Genomic DNA, 13595 nt, shown 5'->3' on the forward strand with positions numbered 1-13595 from the left:
ATATCACTGATGAATATAGATGCAAAAATCCTCAACAAAATACTAGCAAACAGAATCCAACAACACATTAAAAGGTCATACATCATGATCAAGTGGGATTTATCCCAGGGATGCAAGGATTCTTCAGTATACGCAAATCAATCAATGTGATACACCATGTTAACAAATTGAAGAATAAAAACCATATGATCATCTCAATAGATGCAGAAAAAGCTTTTGACAAAATTCAACACCCATTTATTGTAAAAACTCTCCAGAAAGTGGGCATAGAGGGAACCTACCTCAACATAATAAAGGCCATATACAAGAAGCCCACAGCAAACAACATTCTCAATGGTGAAAAACTGAAAGCATTTCCTCTAAGATCAGGAACAAGACAAGGATGTCCACTCTCACCACTATTATTCAACATAGTTTTGGAAGTCCTAGCCACGGCAATCAGTGAAGAAAAAGAAATAAAAAGAATACAAATTGGAAAAGAAGAAGTAAAACTGTCACTGTTTGCAGATGACATGATACTATACATAGAGAATCCTAAAAATGCCACCAGAAAACTACTAGAGCTAATCAATGAATTTGGTAAAGTAGCAGGATACAAAATTAATGCACAGAAATCTCTTGCATTCCTATACACTAAGGATGAAAAATCTGAAAGAGAAATTAAGGAAACACTCCCATTTACCATTGCAACAACAAGAATAAAATACCTAGGAGTAAACCTACCTAGGGAGACGAAAGACCTGTATGCAGAAAACTATAAGACACTGATGAAAGAAATGAAAGATGATACCAACAGATGGAGAGATATACCATGTTTTTGGATTGGAAGAATCAATATTGTGAAAATGACTATACTACCCAAAGCAATCTACAGATTCAATGCAATCCCTATCAAATTACCAACGGCATTTTTTACAGAACTAGAACAACAAATGTTAAAATTTGTATGGAGACACAGAAGACCCTGAATAGCCAAAGCAGTCTTGAGGGAAAAAAACAGAGCTGGAGGAATCAGACTCCCTGGCTTCAGACTATACTATAAAGCTACAGTAATCAAGACAATATGGTACTGGCACAAAAACAGAAATATAGGTCAATGGAACAGGATAGAAAGCCCAGAGATTAACCCACGCACCTATGGTCAACTAATATATGCCAAAGGAGGCAAGGATATACAATGGAGAAAAGAGAGTCTCTTCAATAAGTGGTGCTGGGAAAACTGGACAGCTACATGTAAAAGAATGAAATTAGAACACTCCCTAACACCATACACAAAAATAAACTCAAAATGGATTAGAGACCTAAATGTAAGACTGGACACTATAAAACTCTTAGAGGGAAGCATAGGAAGAACACTCTTTGACATAAATCACAGCAAGATCATTTTTGACCCACCTCCTAGAGTAATGGAAATAAAAACAAAAATAAAGAAATGGGACCTACTGAAACTTAAAAGCTTTTGCACAGCAAAGGAAACTACAGACAAGATGAAAAGACAACCCTCAGAATGGGAGAAAATATTTGCAAATGAATCAATGGACAAAGGATTAATCTCCAAAGTATATAAACAGCTCATGCAGCTCAGTATTAAAAAAACAAACAACCCAATCCAAAAATGGGCAGAAGACCTAAATAGACATTTCTCCAAAGAAGACATACAGATGGCCAAGAAACACATGAAAAGCTGCTCAACATCACTAATTATTAAAGAAATGCAAGTCAAAGCCACAGTGAGGTATCACCACACACCAGTTAGAATGGGCATCATCAGAAAATCTACAAACAACAAATGCTGGAGAGGGTGTGGAGAAAAGGGAATCCTCTTGCACTGTTGGTGGGAATGTAAATTGATACAACCACTATGGAGAACAGTATGGAATTTCTTTAAAAAACTAAAGTTAGAATTACCATATGATCCAGCAATCCCACTACTGGGCATATACCCAGAGAAAACCATAATTCAAAAAGACACATGCACCCCAATGTTCATTGCTGCACTATTTACAATAGCCAGGTCATGGAAGCAACCTAAATGCCCATCGACAGATGAATGGATAAGGAAGATGTTTTACATATATAAAATGGAATATTACTCAGCCATAAAAAGGAACGAAATTGGGTCATTTGTAGAGACGTGGATGAATCTAGAGACTGTTATACAGAGTGAAGGAAGTCAGAAAGAGAAAAACAAATATTGAATATTAACGTATATATGTGGAATCTAGAAAAATGGTACAGATGAACCCGTTTGCAGGGCAGAAACTGAGACACAGATGCAGAGAACAAACGTATGGATACCAAGAGGGGAAAGCGGTGGGGGGGGATGGTGGTGGTGCTCTGATGAATTGAGAGATTGGGATTGATATATATATACTAATATGTATAAAATGGATAACTAATAAGAACGTGCTGTATAAAAAATTAATAAAATAAAAATCAAAAAAAAGAAAACAAACTCATAGATACAGAGAAAAAAATGGGTGATTGCCAGAGGGGAGGGCATGGGGACTGGGAGAAATAGGTAAAGGGGAATACAGGGTAAAAACCTACAGTTATAAAATAAATAAGCCACGGGGTTGTAATTAAAAAAAAAAAAAAAAAAAAAGAGGGGTCCCAGATCTCATGTACCAGAAACCAGTAAGGTGTAAAGTGGAAAAAAGAGGCTAGACTGTTTGTTGCAGACTGTGAATGTCATAGGGATATAGAGACGGGAAAAAGAGTACGTAGGTTGGAAAAGTCTAAGAGGGCTTCTTGGAGGAGGTGAGCCTAGAGCTGTAAATCAGAGGACAGGGATGGTGAGAAGGGGTAGAGAGTGCACTGTGAATTTGAAGAGGAATGCAAGGAAAGTCACTTCTGGTCCAGGGTAGACTCATAGAATTGGAGAGGTTCACCCTGACCTCAGCTCCCTTGAGAGAAAGCCTCTGCTCTGCCCTCTCAACAAGTCAGCTAACTTAGGACCTTCCTAAATTGCCCCTTTTGGCCATAGGGGCCCTTAAATGCATGTCCTAGAACTGTAAACCTCATAGCTCCAAAGCCTCCACTTTGCTGAGCACACACAAGCCCTTTGGTGCCAAGACACCCCTGCCCCTGGGCTGACCCTCTTTCTCCAGGTCCCTGCTGTCACAGGCACCAGTGTGTGGTTTTCATCATAACAACATTTAGCCTTTATTGAGCATCTGCTATGTGCAGATTTACATTTACATTTACATTTTATCTCTGATCTGCACAATGGCCCTGGAGGTCTTATTTATTCATGAGTATAGCTCAGCCTTTTAGTTTCCCAGCCCCTCTGACCAATGCTGAGGAAATTGGGACAAAGTCCCTTCCTTTGGGGCATCCCCGTCTACCTCTTTTAGCAACACTGAGGTCTCCTTTTTCAGAGCTCTCCAGGGCACTGTCCCCTTTTACCACTGTGTCAGGCTCAGCAGTGATTAAACTTGGGACTGATTTGTTCTGGTGCATATTATCTGTGACCTCATCGCTACTCCACTCTGGGTAAAAGAATAGTGAGTTTTTAGAAGCCTCCTAAAGGTCATTAATTTGCATCAGTTTAGTAGGAACTGGGTACTTAAAACCCCTTTAAAGGATTATTTGCAAGAGCTGTTTTCATTAGCATGTTGGGTTTAGGTTTCTGTTAAATAATGCCCTGGGTAGTGAGTTGGAGGAAGACTTTATTGTCTGTGGGAAAGGCGTTAATCAAGGGTACTGGTGCAGACAGAGTTGGATTAAGAAGCAGGTAATCAGAGAAGTGGTCCAGTTTCAAGAAGGGCTAAGACATCACTGGAAGTAGAATAAGATGGAGGAAGTTGTGTTGGCCAGAACATCTCTCAGAAAGATTCCAGTGGTTAGAAGGAACACTTGGCTGAGTTGCTTTGATGGGGATCGGAGGCTCGCTGCCATGACAATGGAAACTCACTCAATTGCCTTCTAGGTGAGTGGGGTCTCATTACCTGAGGGACTTTGCCCTGTGGGCTAAACAAGCTGCGGGCTGAAGCTGAGTTCCCTGGGTGATAGAGGACAGGCTCCAATGATGTAGGTAGGGCTTTTTATAAACCTGTTAGGTTTGTTCATTCACTCACTTATTTGTTGCATTAATCAATCATTCAATCTTATATTCAATAAATATTTATCCAGCTCCTACTTTGTGCCATGTACCTTTCTAGATGCTGGGGATGAAACAATGACCATAACAGACAAGATTCCTGTCCCTCAGGAACGCCCTAGCCGGGGTGTGGGAAGATGATAAACAAATAAATGAACAGGGCAATTTCATGTTGCACTAAGGGGTAGGCTGGCCAATGGCCTTTGTGCTAGCTGTTTATGAACTAGCTGTTCAAACAGAGATGAAGATGAGTCCCTGGGCCAATCAGGTCCTCTCTCTTGGGAATTTGAACTATAGACACAGGCAAGATTGGTCAGTTAGTAGCTGCAGGAAAAAAAAATTCCAACCCTCCCCTGTCTAGTCTGCCATAGCCCATTAAAATAACAACCTCTAGAAGTACCAGGGAGGGCATCAGTCCACCCCTCCTCCTCGTTTTCTCACTTTACCAGAGGGGTGAATAGATGATCTGTTGGTGAAGCTGGGAACAGGTCTGAGTGTGGCCAGCTCGGTCTCTTCGTCAAGCTCTGATTTCAGAGTTGCCCTGCTGTTCAGGACGTCTGTTCTCAGCTCCTGCTCCTCTGTAGTGAGATGACCTGTATTCTCTCCTCCGTCAGGTCTCTTCTTGGTCAGCAGGTGTGGGCCAGGCTGGCTGGAGAGCAGACTCTTTGCTGAGGGAAGAATCAAGGTCTAGACTTGGGAGGAAGGAGTGGAATTCTTGCCTCTTGTCACAAGTCTACACTGTGTTCCTAAGTGCAGCTTTACCACCCCCGAAGTTGATGTCTTCATCCCAGTTTGACTCCTATGATTATTTCTCAACTGGATCAGAACCCACGGGGGAAAGAGATGTTACTGGAAACTCAGAGACCTCAGTGGAACCAGAAAGTTGTACAAAGAGAGGCAATACAGAGGGAGCAGATGAGATGTATGAGCGATAGATCTCTAGAGGGAAGACACAAAAACACCCTGCAGCTCTTGGAGGATGACAAGATAACCCATTCATTAGGGCTGTTCTCGGAATCTGAGACACCTTCCTATTCCCCAGTCATGCTCCTGCCTTGGTACAGTCTGCCTGGCTGGTGGTTCTGCAGTTCCTTAGAGATGCCCGTCTCTGTTCCTACAGGCACATCCTTGAAACAGGCTGCCTTGCTTGTGTTTGCTTGAGTGAGTTCTTGGCAACTGGAAGAACCTAACTAATGTGGAATGAAAAGGCTTAATATACAGCCTTCCTCCATCCTGAGAGATTCAATATGCTTTAACCAGCAAACACTTTTTTGAAGCCATAGCATATGCCAGGTCCTTAGCTAGACCTTGAGAATAATAAGACCTAATATTTGTAGTGTTTTCTAGTTTTCAGGCACTTTTCCAAGCTCAACTTAGCTCATCTCATCCTCGTAATACAATTCCATAAGTAAAAGTATTTTCATTTACAGAAGGGAAGGCTGAGGCACAGAGAGTTTAAGTAACATGCTCCAGATCTCACGGCTAGCAGGGATTACATGTCAATCTGGATTCCCCCAGAAGCAGCCCCTGAGATAAGAACTTGAGTGCAAGTTGAGGAGCGAAGGTGACGGAGTGGAGGAGTGAGACAAGAAAGGGAAGGCAGCTACTCAAAGGTGCCTCATCAACTATAATTTTTAATTTTAAGTGTCAGCTTGGCTGGGCTAAGGGAGGCCCGTAGAGCTGGTAAAGCATTATTTCTGGGTGTGTCTGTGAGGGTGTTTCTGGAAGAGATTAGCACTGGAATCTATAGACTGAGTAAAGATGTGCCCATCATGTGGGTGGGCATTATCCCATGTGCTGAGAGCCTGAAAGGACAGAAACGTGGAGGAAGGGCGAATTTGCTCTCTCTCTGTTTGAACTGGGATGTTGACTTCCCCTGCCCTTGGACATTGATGCTTCTGCTTCTTGGATCTTTGAACGTGGACTGGATTACACCACCGGCTCTCTTGGGTCTCCAGCTTGTAGAGGGCAGATCATAATCACACGAGCCCATTCCTAGAATAAATATCCTCATGTAGATATAGATATAGATGGATATAGATCTATAGTCTATTGATAGACTATCTATATATATAATATCAAAGAATCTACATCTGTATCTATCTGTCCTGCTGGTTCTGTTTCTCTGGAGAACCCTGACTAATACATCAAGCCAGCTACCACCGCACCATGTGATAAGATTCTGCACTTCCTCACGTAGCTCACTGTGGGGGGAGCAGGTAGCACCCCCACTTCCTTCCCACCAGATGCCCGAGTTCAGACTTTGACGGGGTGGGAGGGAGCGCTGGGCAGGGAGAGGTGGATTCTGCTGGGGTCGGTAGTGGCTCCAGGAGGCTTCTCGGAGGAGAAGACCATGCGGGTGAGCCCTGAAGGATGACCAGGACGTGCTGGGAAGTGGGAATGGTGTAGAGAAAAATATCCCAGCCGAGGCAGAGATGCAAGGAGGAGCACGGTCGTGTTTGGGGGGCAGAGTGTGGCTGGTGAGGTTGAAATGCAGGTTTGCACCGGAGCGGACAGAATCACAGCAGCGGCAGTACTGAGTATCTTTAACTGAGGACTTACTCTCTGCCAGGATTGCCAACAGATAATCTGCCTTCTTCCCTCCTGCCGATCTCCAGCGGCGGGCCGTCCTCTAATTCCCATTTTGCAGATGCACGTGAGGCTCAGCGGGACACTGATGTCTGAGGTCATGCAGCTAACAAGTGGCACTGCCACAGTGTGACCCCTATGCTGACCTCTGAGCGCACTTTCTTTCTCTTAACCCTGTGATGCTCTCTCGAAGGGCCTTGTAGTTCATGAAAGAGATCTGAGCGTAACTTTCTTGAGCAGGGAACAGATCCAAGAGACTCTTCAGAGATGGGGCCAACAACACAAGGTGACCAAGTGAATGTCTTGAGGATGGGTGACCCCAAGGTTGATAGGCATTTTCAGCAGAGAGAGAGGAAAAGGATCTGGGATTCAGAATTAGACCCACCTATAACATGTATGATATATATATATATATATATATATATATATATATATATATATATGTATGTATGTATAATATATATTATATATATTTTTTAATGCTGTCTTAACCCAGTTTTGAGGCCCTGTCTGGAGGCTTGTTAGTTTCTCTTCTTGAGCAGCTGATGACGGGGCTCTCACACTCTGGGGTCCCAGTGCACCTGCCCTAATCATGCCAGAGCAAGTAGCAGCCAGTCCACAGGGAGCCCCAGAGACCCAGATAGCCCCGCTGTGCTTGCCGTACATAGGGTGCCCCTGCAGCAGCTCAAGCTTGACGTTACCCTGCCTCCAGTGCAAATCCCTGGGAGGCCCTGCATGGTGGCCTTCTCTCATTTGGAGCTGTCAGTGACAAAGACTTCTGCCCTTCCTCTATTTGAGTGTCAGTGTGTTGTGTCCTGCCATTAAAAGAATGTTTAAATCGTATACAGTATCCCCTGGGCTTGGGTTCCTGGTTCTGCCACTTAATCCCCGAGTGACCCTGGGAAAGTCGCTTCACCAATCTTGAGTCTGTGTTTTCCTCCATGCAGCAGGATGACTAATGCATGCCCTGAGTGGGCCAAGGAGAGGAATAGACGAAATAACATAGAGTCTCTGGCATGCCTTAACTCTTTTGGTTTTCACAAAGGGGCATTTTAGGCCTTAGAAAGCAGGGCTGGGGAAGTGTTTTGGGCTGGGAGTTTGGTGGGAGTAGGGAGACTTCCCAGTGACCTGGAAATCCTAGAATGAAAATATCATCTGTTTCATCCACTGGGTCAACTCCTGCTTTGTAAATCCCGGTAAATGAGATTCTCCGAGTGGGTGGGGGGAGTCTTGGGAGGCTCAGGGGAGACCCTTAGATAAACAAATCAACAATTTGTGCTGCGCGTGTATGTTGCTTTTTTGGCACGTGTGCACCTATTTCCTCTCAGCCCGCAGATTCCAGACAACAACGAAGCATGCCCGTTCAACTTCAGAGATGTTTATGCTACAGGGCAGGAAGCCCAACACGTCCAAACGGCTCGAGGCGGGAGAAAGACGGCAAATAACAGCATGGAGCCCTCCACACCCACCCTGTCTCACCGTCTCCTTCCCCCACACAAACTGTAGAGGGAGAGCCCTGAGACCATCAAGATGAAAAGCGCCTGTTTTCCATGCATGGGGGGACGGTGATGCGTCCGGATTCAGCTAGTTTGCAAACTGTTTGTCCGGGATCTTATATCTAAATTATATTCCTCAAAATTTAATAAATGAGGTTTAATAAAATGCACTCAGTCGGCACTGATGAAATCTGTCGTGGAAAATATTACGATTTCGTTGTTTTTATATAACCTTCTTGGGACCGGCTTCTAATTATTTCCACGCCTCCCCCTTTCCCTCCCATTTGCAGGTTTTTAAGTTTTGAGCTTAGCCATGGAGTCCGGCGAAGCCCCCTGGAGAGTGATTCCCTCTCTCCCTCCTCCGTTACCTGCGGCAGGGAGGGGCTGGATGCTTTGATCTAACCCTTGCTGGGAGTAAACAAAGTTGTAAACAGTTTTAATACTTTTTTAAAAAAACTTATTTATTTATTTATTTTTGGCTGCGTTGGGTCTTCGTTGCTGCGCGCGGGCTTTCTCTAGTTGTGGTGAGCGGGGGCTACTCTTTCTTGCGGTGCGCAGGCTTCTCATTGCGGTGGCTTCTCTTGTTGCGGAGCACGGGCTCTAGGCACACAGGCTTCAGTAATTGTGGCACGCGGGCTCAGTAGTTGTGGCGCACGGGCTTAGTTGCTCCACGGCATGCGGGATCTTCCCAGACCAGGGCTCAAACCCGTGCCCCCTGCATTGGCAGGTGGATTCTTAACCATGGCGCCACCAGGGAAGTCCCTTTTGTTTTTTTTTAACTTGTAAACAGTTGTTTTTAAAAATAGTTGGTTTCAGAGGAAAAATTTCTGTATTCAGTTTGTCATCTGTACCTAGAAAGCCACAGTAGTCCTTCTTCCCCAGGGAAAGATGTCAGATATTTCACTGATGCACAACCAGCCGCCAAGGTCATGGAAATCCTGTGCTAGAAGGGAGAGGGGAGATGATCTCAGCTGTAGAGAAGTGCCTGTTCTCTGCTGGGCTCTGTGCTCACAGCTTTACCTGATGTTTAATCTTTAGGACAACCCTATGAGGTAGGTCCCCTAATTGTCCCAGTTATTGAAAAAGAAACCGGGGCTCAGAGAGGTTTAGTTACTTCCTCAAGTCACACGGCACCAAGTGGTGGAGGCAGGATTTGAGCTGATGTCACTCTGAATTATTCAAAGCCCATAGGCTTGGCTCCTTTACAACACTGCCTCCTGCTGTCTCATTTTACAGATAGGGAAACTGAAGTTCAGGAAAGTAGAACATGGGTCATGGTTAACAGCCCAGGTTCTAGAGGTCAAATTCATGCTGTTTCACCTTGAGCAAATTACTTACCCCGTCTGAGCCTCAAATTTTGCATTTATGAAATGAGTTATTGTGACAAATTGGACAGAATAGATATAGTGTGCCTGGTACATGCCTGTCACAAAGTAAGTGCTCAATAAATATTAATTTTAAAAAACATTAAAGAACTGGCTCAAGGTTAGTTAGAATTGCGAGTGGCTGCAAGTAACTGAGACCTGACACATCTGTCAGGGGTTTTATTTGGCCCGTGAAATAAGAGGCTTGCTGTCAGCTGCTCAAGATTTCATCCACAAGAACTTCCTCAGGGACCCAGGCTCCCTCTGTCTTCCTGCTCTACTACTCTCCATTCTCATAGTGTGGCTTTCTTCCTCATGGTTACATGATGGCTGCTGCTGCACCTTCAAGTATCTTTTCCATGACCTTGGCAACAGGAAGAAACATGGCAAACCCTTTCTCTCTTTTTTTTTTTTTAAACATCTTTATTGGAGTATAATTGCTTTACAATGTTGTGTTAGTTTCTGCTGTATAACAAAATGAATCAGCTATATGTATACATATATCCCCATATCCCCTCCCTCTTGTGTCTCCCTCCCACCCTCCCTATCCTATCCCTCTAGGTGGTCACAAAACATCGAGCTGATCTCCCTGTGCGATGCAGCTGCTTCCCACTAGCTATCTATTTTACATTTCGTAGTGTATATATGTCAATGCTACTCTCACTTCATCCCAGCTTACCCTTCCCCCTCCCCATGTCCTCAAGTCCATTCTCTACATCTGCATCTTTATTCCTGTCCTGCCCCTAGGTTCATCAGAACCATTTTTTTTTTAGATTCCATATATATGTGTTAGCATATGATATTTGTTTTTCTCTTTCTGACTTACTTCACTCTGTATGACAGACTCAGGTCCATCCACCTCACTACAAATAACTCAATTTAGTTTCTTTTTATCGCTGAGTAATATTCCATTGTATATATGTGCCATATCTTCTTTATCCATTCATCTGTAGATGGACACTTAGGTTGCTTCCATGTCCTGGCTATTGTAAATAGTGCTGCAGTGAACACTGTGGTACATGACTCTTTTTGAATTATGGGTTTCTCAGGGTATATGCCCAGTAGTAGGATTGCTGGGTCATATGGTAGTTCTATTTTTAGATTTTTAGGAAAAACTGTTCTCCATACTGAACTCCATACTGTTCTCCATAATGGCTGTATCAATTTACATTCCCACCAACAGTGCAAGAAGGTTCCCTTTTCTCCACACCCTCTCCAGCATTTATTGTTTGTAGCTTTTTTGATGATGACCATTCTGACTGGTGTGAGGTGATACCTCATTGTAGTTTTGATTTCCATTTCTCTAATGATTAGTGATGTTGAGCATCCTTTCATGTGTTTGTTGGCAATCTGTATCTCTTCTTTGGAGAAATGTCTATTTAGGTCTTCTGCCCATTTTTGGATTGGGTTGTTTGTTTTTTTGATATTGAGCTGCATGAGCTGCTTGTATATATTGGAGATTAATCTTTTTCTCAGTTGCTTCATTTGCAAATATTTTCTACCATTCTGGGGTTGTCTTTTCATCTTGTTTATGGTTTCCTTTGCTGTCCAAAAGCTTTTAAGTTTCATTAGGTCCCATTTGTTTATTTTTGTTCTTATTTCCATTACTCTAGGAGGTGGATCAAAAAAGATCTTGCTGTTATTTATCTCAGAGTGTTCTTCCTATGTTTTCCTCTAAGAGTTTTATAGTGTCCAGTCTTACATTTAGGTCTTTAATCCATTTTGAGTTTATTTTTGTGTATAGTGTTAGGGAGTGTTCTAATTTCATTCTTTCACATGTAGCTGTCCAGTTTTCCCAGCACCACTTATTGAAGAGACTGTCTTTTCTCCATTGTATATCCTTGCCTCCTTTGGCATATATTAGTTGACCATAGGTGCATGGGTTTATCTCTGGGCTTTCTATCCTGTTCCATTGATCTATATTTCTGTTTTTGTGCCAGTACCATACTGTCTTGATTACTGTAGCTTTGTAGTATAGTCTGAAGACAGGGAGCCTGATTCCTCCAGCTCTGTTTTTCTTTCTCAAGATTGCTTTGGCTATTCAGGGTCTTTTGTGTTTCCATACAAATGGTGAAATTTTTTGTTCTAGTTCTGTGAAAAATGCCATTGGTAGTTTGATAGGGATTGCATTGAATCTGTAGATTGCTTTGGGTAGTATAGTCATTTTCACAATGTTGATTCTTCCCATCGAAGAACATGGTATATCTCTCCATCTGTTTGTATCATCATTAATTTCTTTCATCAGTGTCTTATAGTTTTCTGCATACAGATCTTTTGTCTCCTTAGGTAGGTTTATTCCTAGGTATTCTATTCTTTTTGTTGCAGTGGTAAATGGGAGTGTTTCCTTAATTTCTTTTTCAGGTTTTTCATCATTAGTGTATAGGAATGCAAGAGATTTCTGTGCATTAATTTTGTATCCTGCTACTTTACCAAATTCACTGATGAGCTCTAGCAGTTTTCTGGTAGCATCTTTAGGATTCTCTGTGTATAGCATCATGTCATCTGCAAACAGTGACAGTTTTACTTCTTCTTTTCCGATTTGGATTCCTTTTATTTCTTTTTCTTCTCTGATTGCTGTGGCTAAAACTTCCAAAACTATGTTGAATAATAGTGGTGAGAGTGGGCAACCTTGTCTTGTTCCTGATCTTAGTGGAAATGCTTTCAGTTTTTCACCATTGAGAATGATGTTGGATGTGGGTTTGTCATATATGGCCTTTATTTATGTTGAGGTAAGTTCCCTCTATGCCTACTTCTGGAGAGTTTTTATCATAAATGGGTGTTGAATTTTGTCAAAAGCTTTTTCTGTATCTATTGAGATGGTCATATGCTTTTTCTCCTTCAGTTTGTTAATATGGTTTATCACATTGATTGATTTGCGTATATTGAAGAATCCTTGCATTCCTGGGATAAACCCCACTTGATCATGGTGTGTGATCCTTTTAATGTGCTGCTGGATTCTGTTTGCTGGTATTTTGTTGAGGATTTTTGCATCTGTGTTCACCAGAGATATTGACCTGTATGCTTCTTTTTTTGTAACGTCTTGTCTGGTTTTGGTATCAGGGTGATGGTGTCCTCATAGAATGAGTTTGTGAATGTTCCTCCCTCTCCTGTATTTTGGAAGAATTTGAGAAAGATAGGTGTTAGCTCTTCTCTAAATGTTTGATAGAATTTGCCTGTGAAGCCATATGGTCCTGGGCTTTTGTTTGTTGGAAGATTTTTCATCACAGTTTCAATTTCAGTGCTTGTGATTGGTCTGTTTATATTTTCTATTTCTTCCTGGTTCAGTCTCAGAAGGTTGTGCTTTTCTAAGAATTTGTCCATTTCTTCCAGGTTGTCCATTTTATTGGGATATAGTTGCTTGTAGTAATCTCTCATGATTCTTTGTATTTCTGCAGTGTCAGTTGTTACTTCTCCTTTTTCATTTCTAATTCTGTTGATTTGAGTCTTCTCCCTTTTTTTCTTGATGAGTCTGGCTAGTGGTTTATCAATTTTGTTTATCTTCTCAAAGAACCAGCTTTTAGTTTTATTGATCTTTGCTATTGTTTCCATCATTTCTTTTTCATTTATTTCTGATCTCATCTTTATGATTCCTTTCCTTCTGCTAACTTTGGGGTTTTTTTGTTCTTCTTTCTCTAATTGCTTTAGGTGTAAGGTTAGGTTGTTTATATGAGATTTTGCTTGTTTCTTGATGTACGACTGTATTGCTATAAACTTCCCTCTTAGAAATGCTTTTGCTGCATCCCATAGGTTTTGGGCCGTCGTGTTTTCATTGTCATTTGTTTCTAGGTATTTTTTGATTTCCTCTTTGATTTCTTCAGTGATCTCTTGGTTATTTAGTAACGTATTGTTTAGCCTCCATGTGTTTGTATTTTTACAGATTTTTTTTCTGTAATTGATATCTAGTCTCATAGCATTGTAGTTGGAAAAGATACTTGGTACGATTTCAATTTTCTTAAATTTACTGAGGCTTGATTTGTGACCCAAGATATGATCTATCCTAGAGAATGTTCCATGACACCTTGAGAAGAAAGTGTATTCTGTTGT

At 42.1% G+C, this 13595-nt stretch overlaps 1 protein-coding gene across 5 annotated transcripts in view; it reads left to right on the forward strand.

The window, feature by feature from the left end:
- Nucleotides 1–13595, forward strand: part of SUDS3 (SDS3 homolog, SIN3A corepressor complex component) — a 370845-nt gene that overhangs the window by 286577 nt on the left and 70673 nt on the right. For 2 of the 5 annotated variants that reach the window (XM_082416843.1, XM_082416832.1), the window contains one exon: nucleotides 8020–8353. The exons of 1 other annotated variant lie outside the window; for it this stretch is intronic. In XM_082416843.1, the coding sequence (XP_082272969.1) occupies nucleotides 8020–8197 (178 nt within the window). In that variant the 3' untranslated portion in view covers nucleotides 8198–8353. Of the gene's footprint in view, nucleotides 1–6674; nucleotides 6706–8019; nucleotides 8354–13595 lie in introns of those variants that run through there. 2 more of the 5 variants (XR_014251702.1, XM_082416834.1) reach the window with 2 other exon arrangements.

Source organism: Balaenoptera physalus (genome assembly GCF_965194825.1).
Source record: "Balaenoptera physalus genome assembly, chromosome: 12".
Lineage (NCBI taxonomy): Eukaryota > Metazoa > Chordata > Mammalia > Artiodactyla > Balaenopteridae > Balaenoptera > Balaenoptera physalus.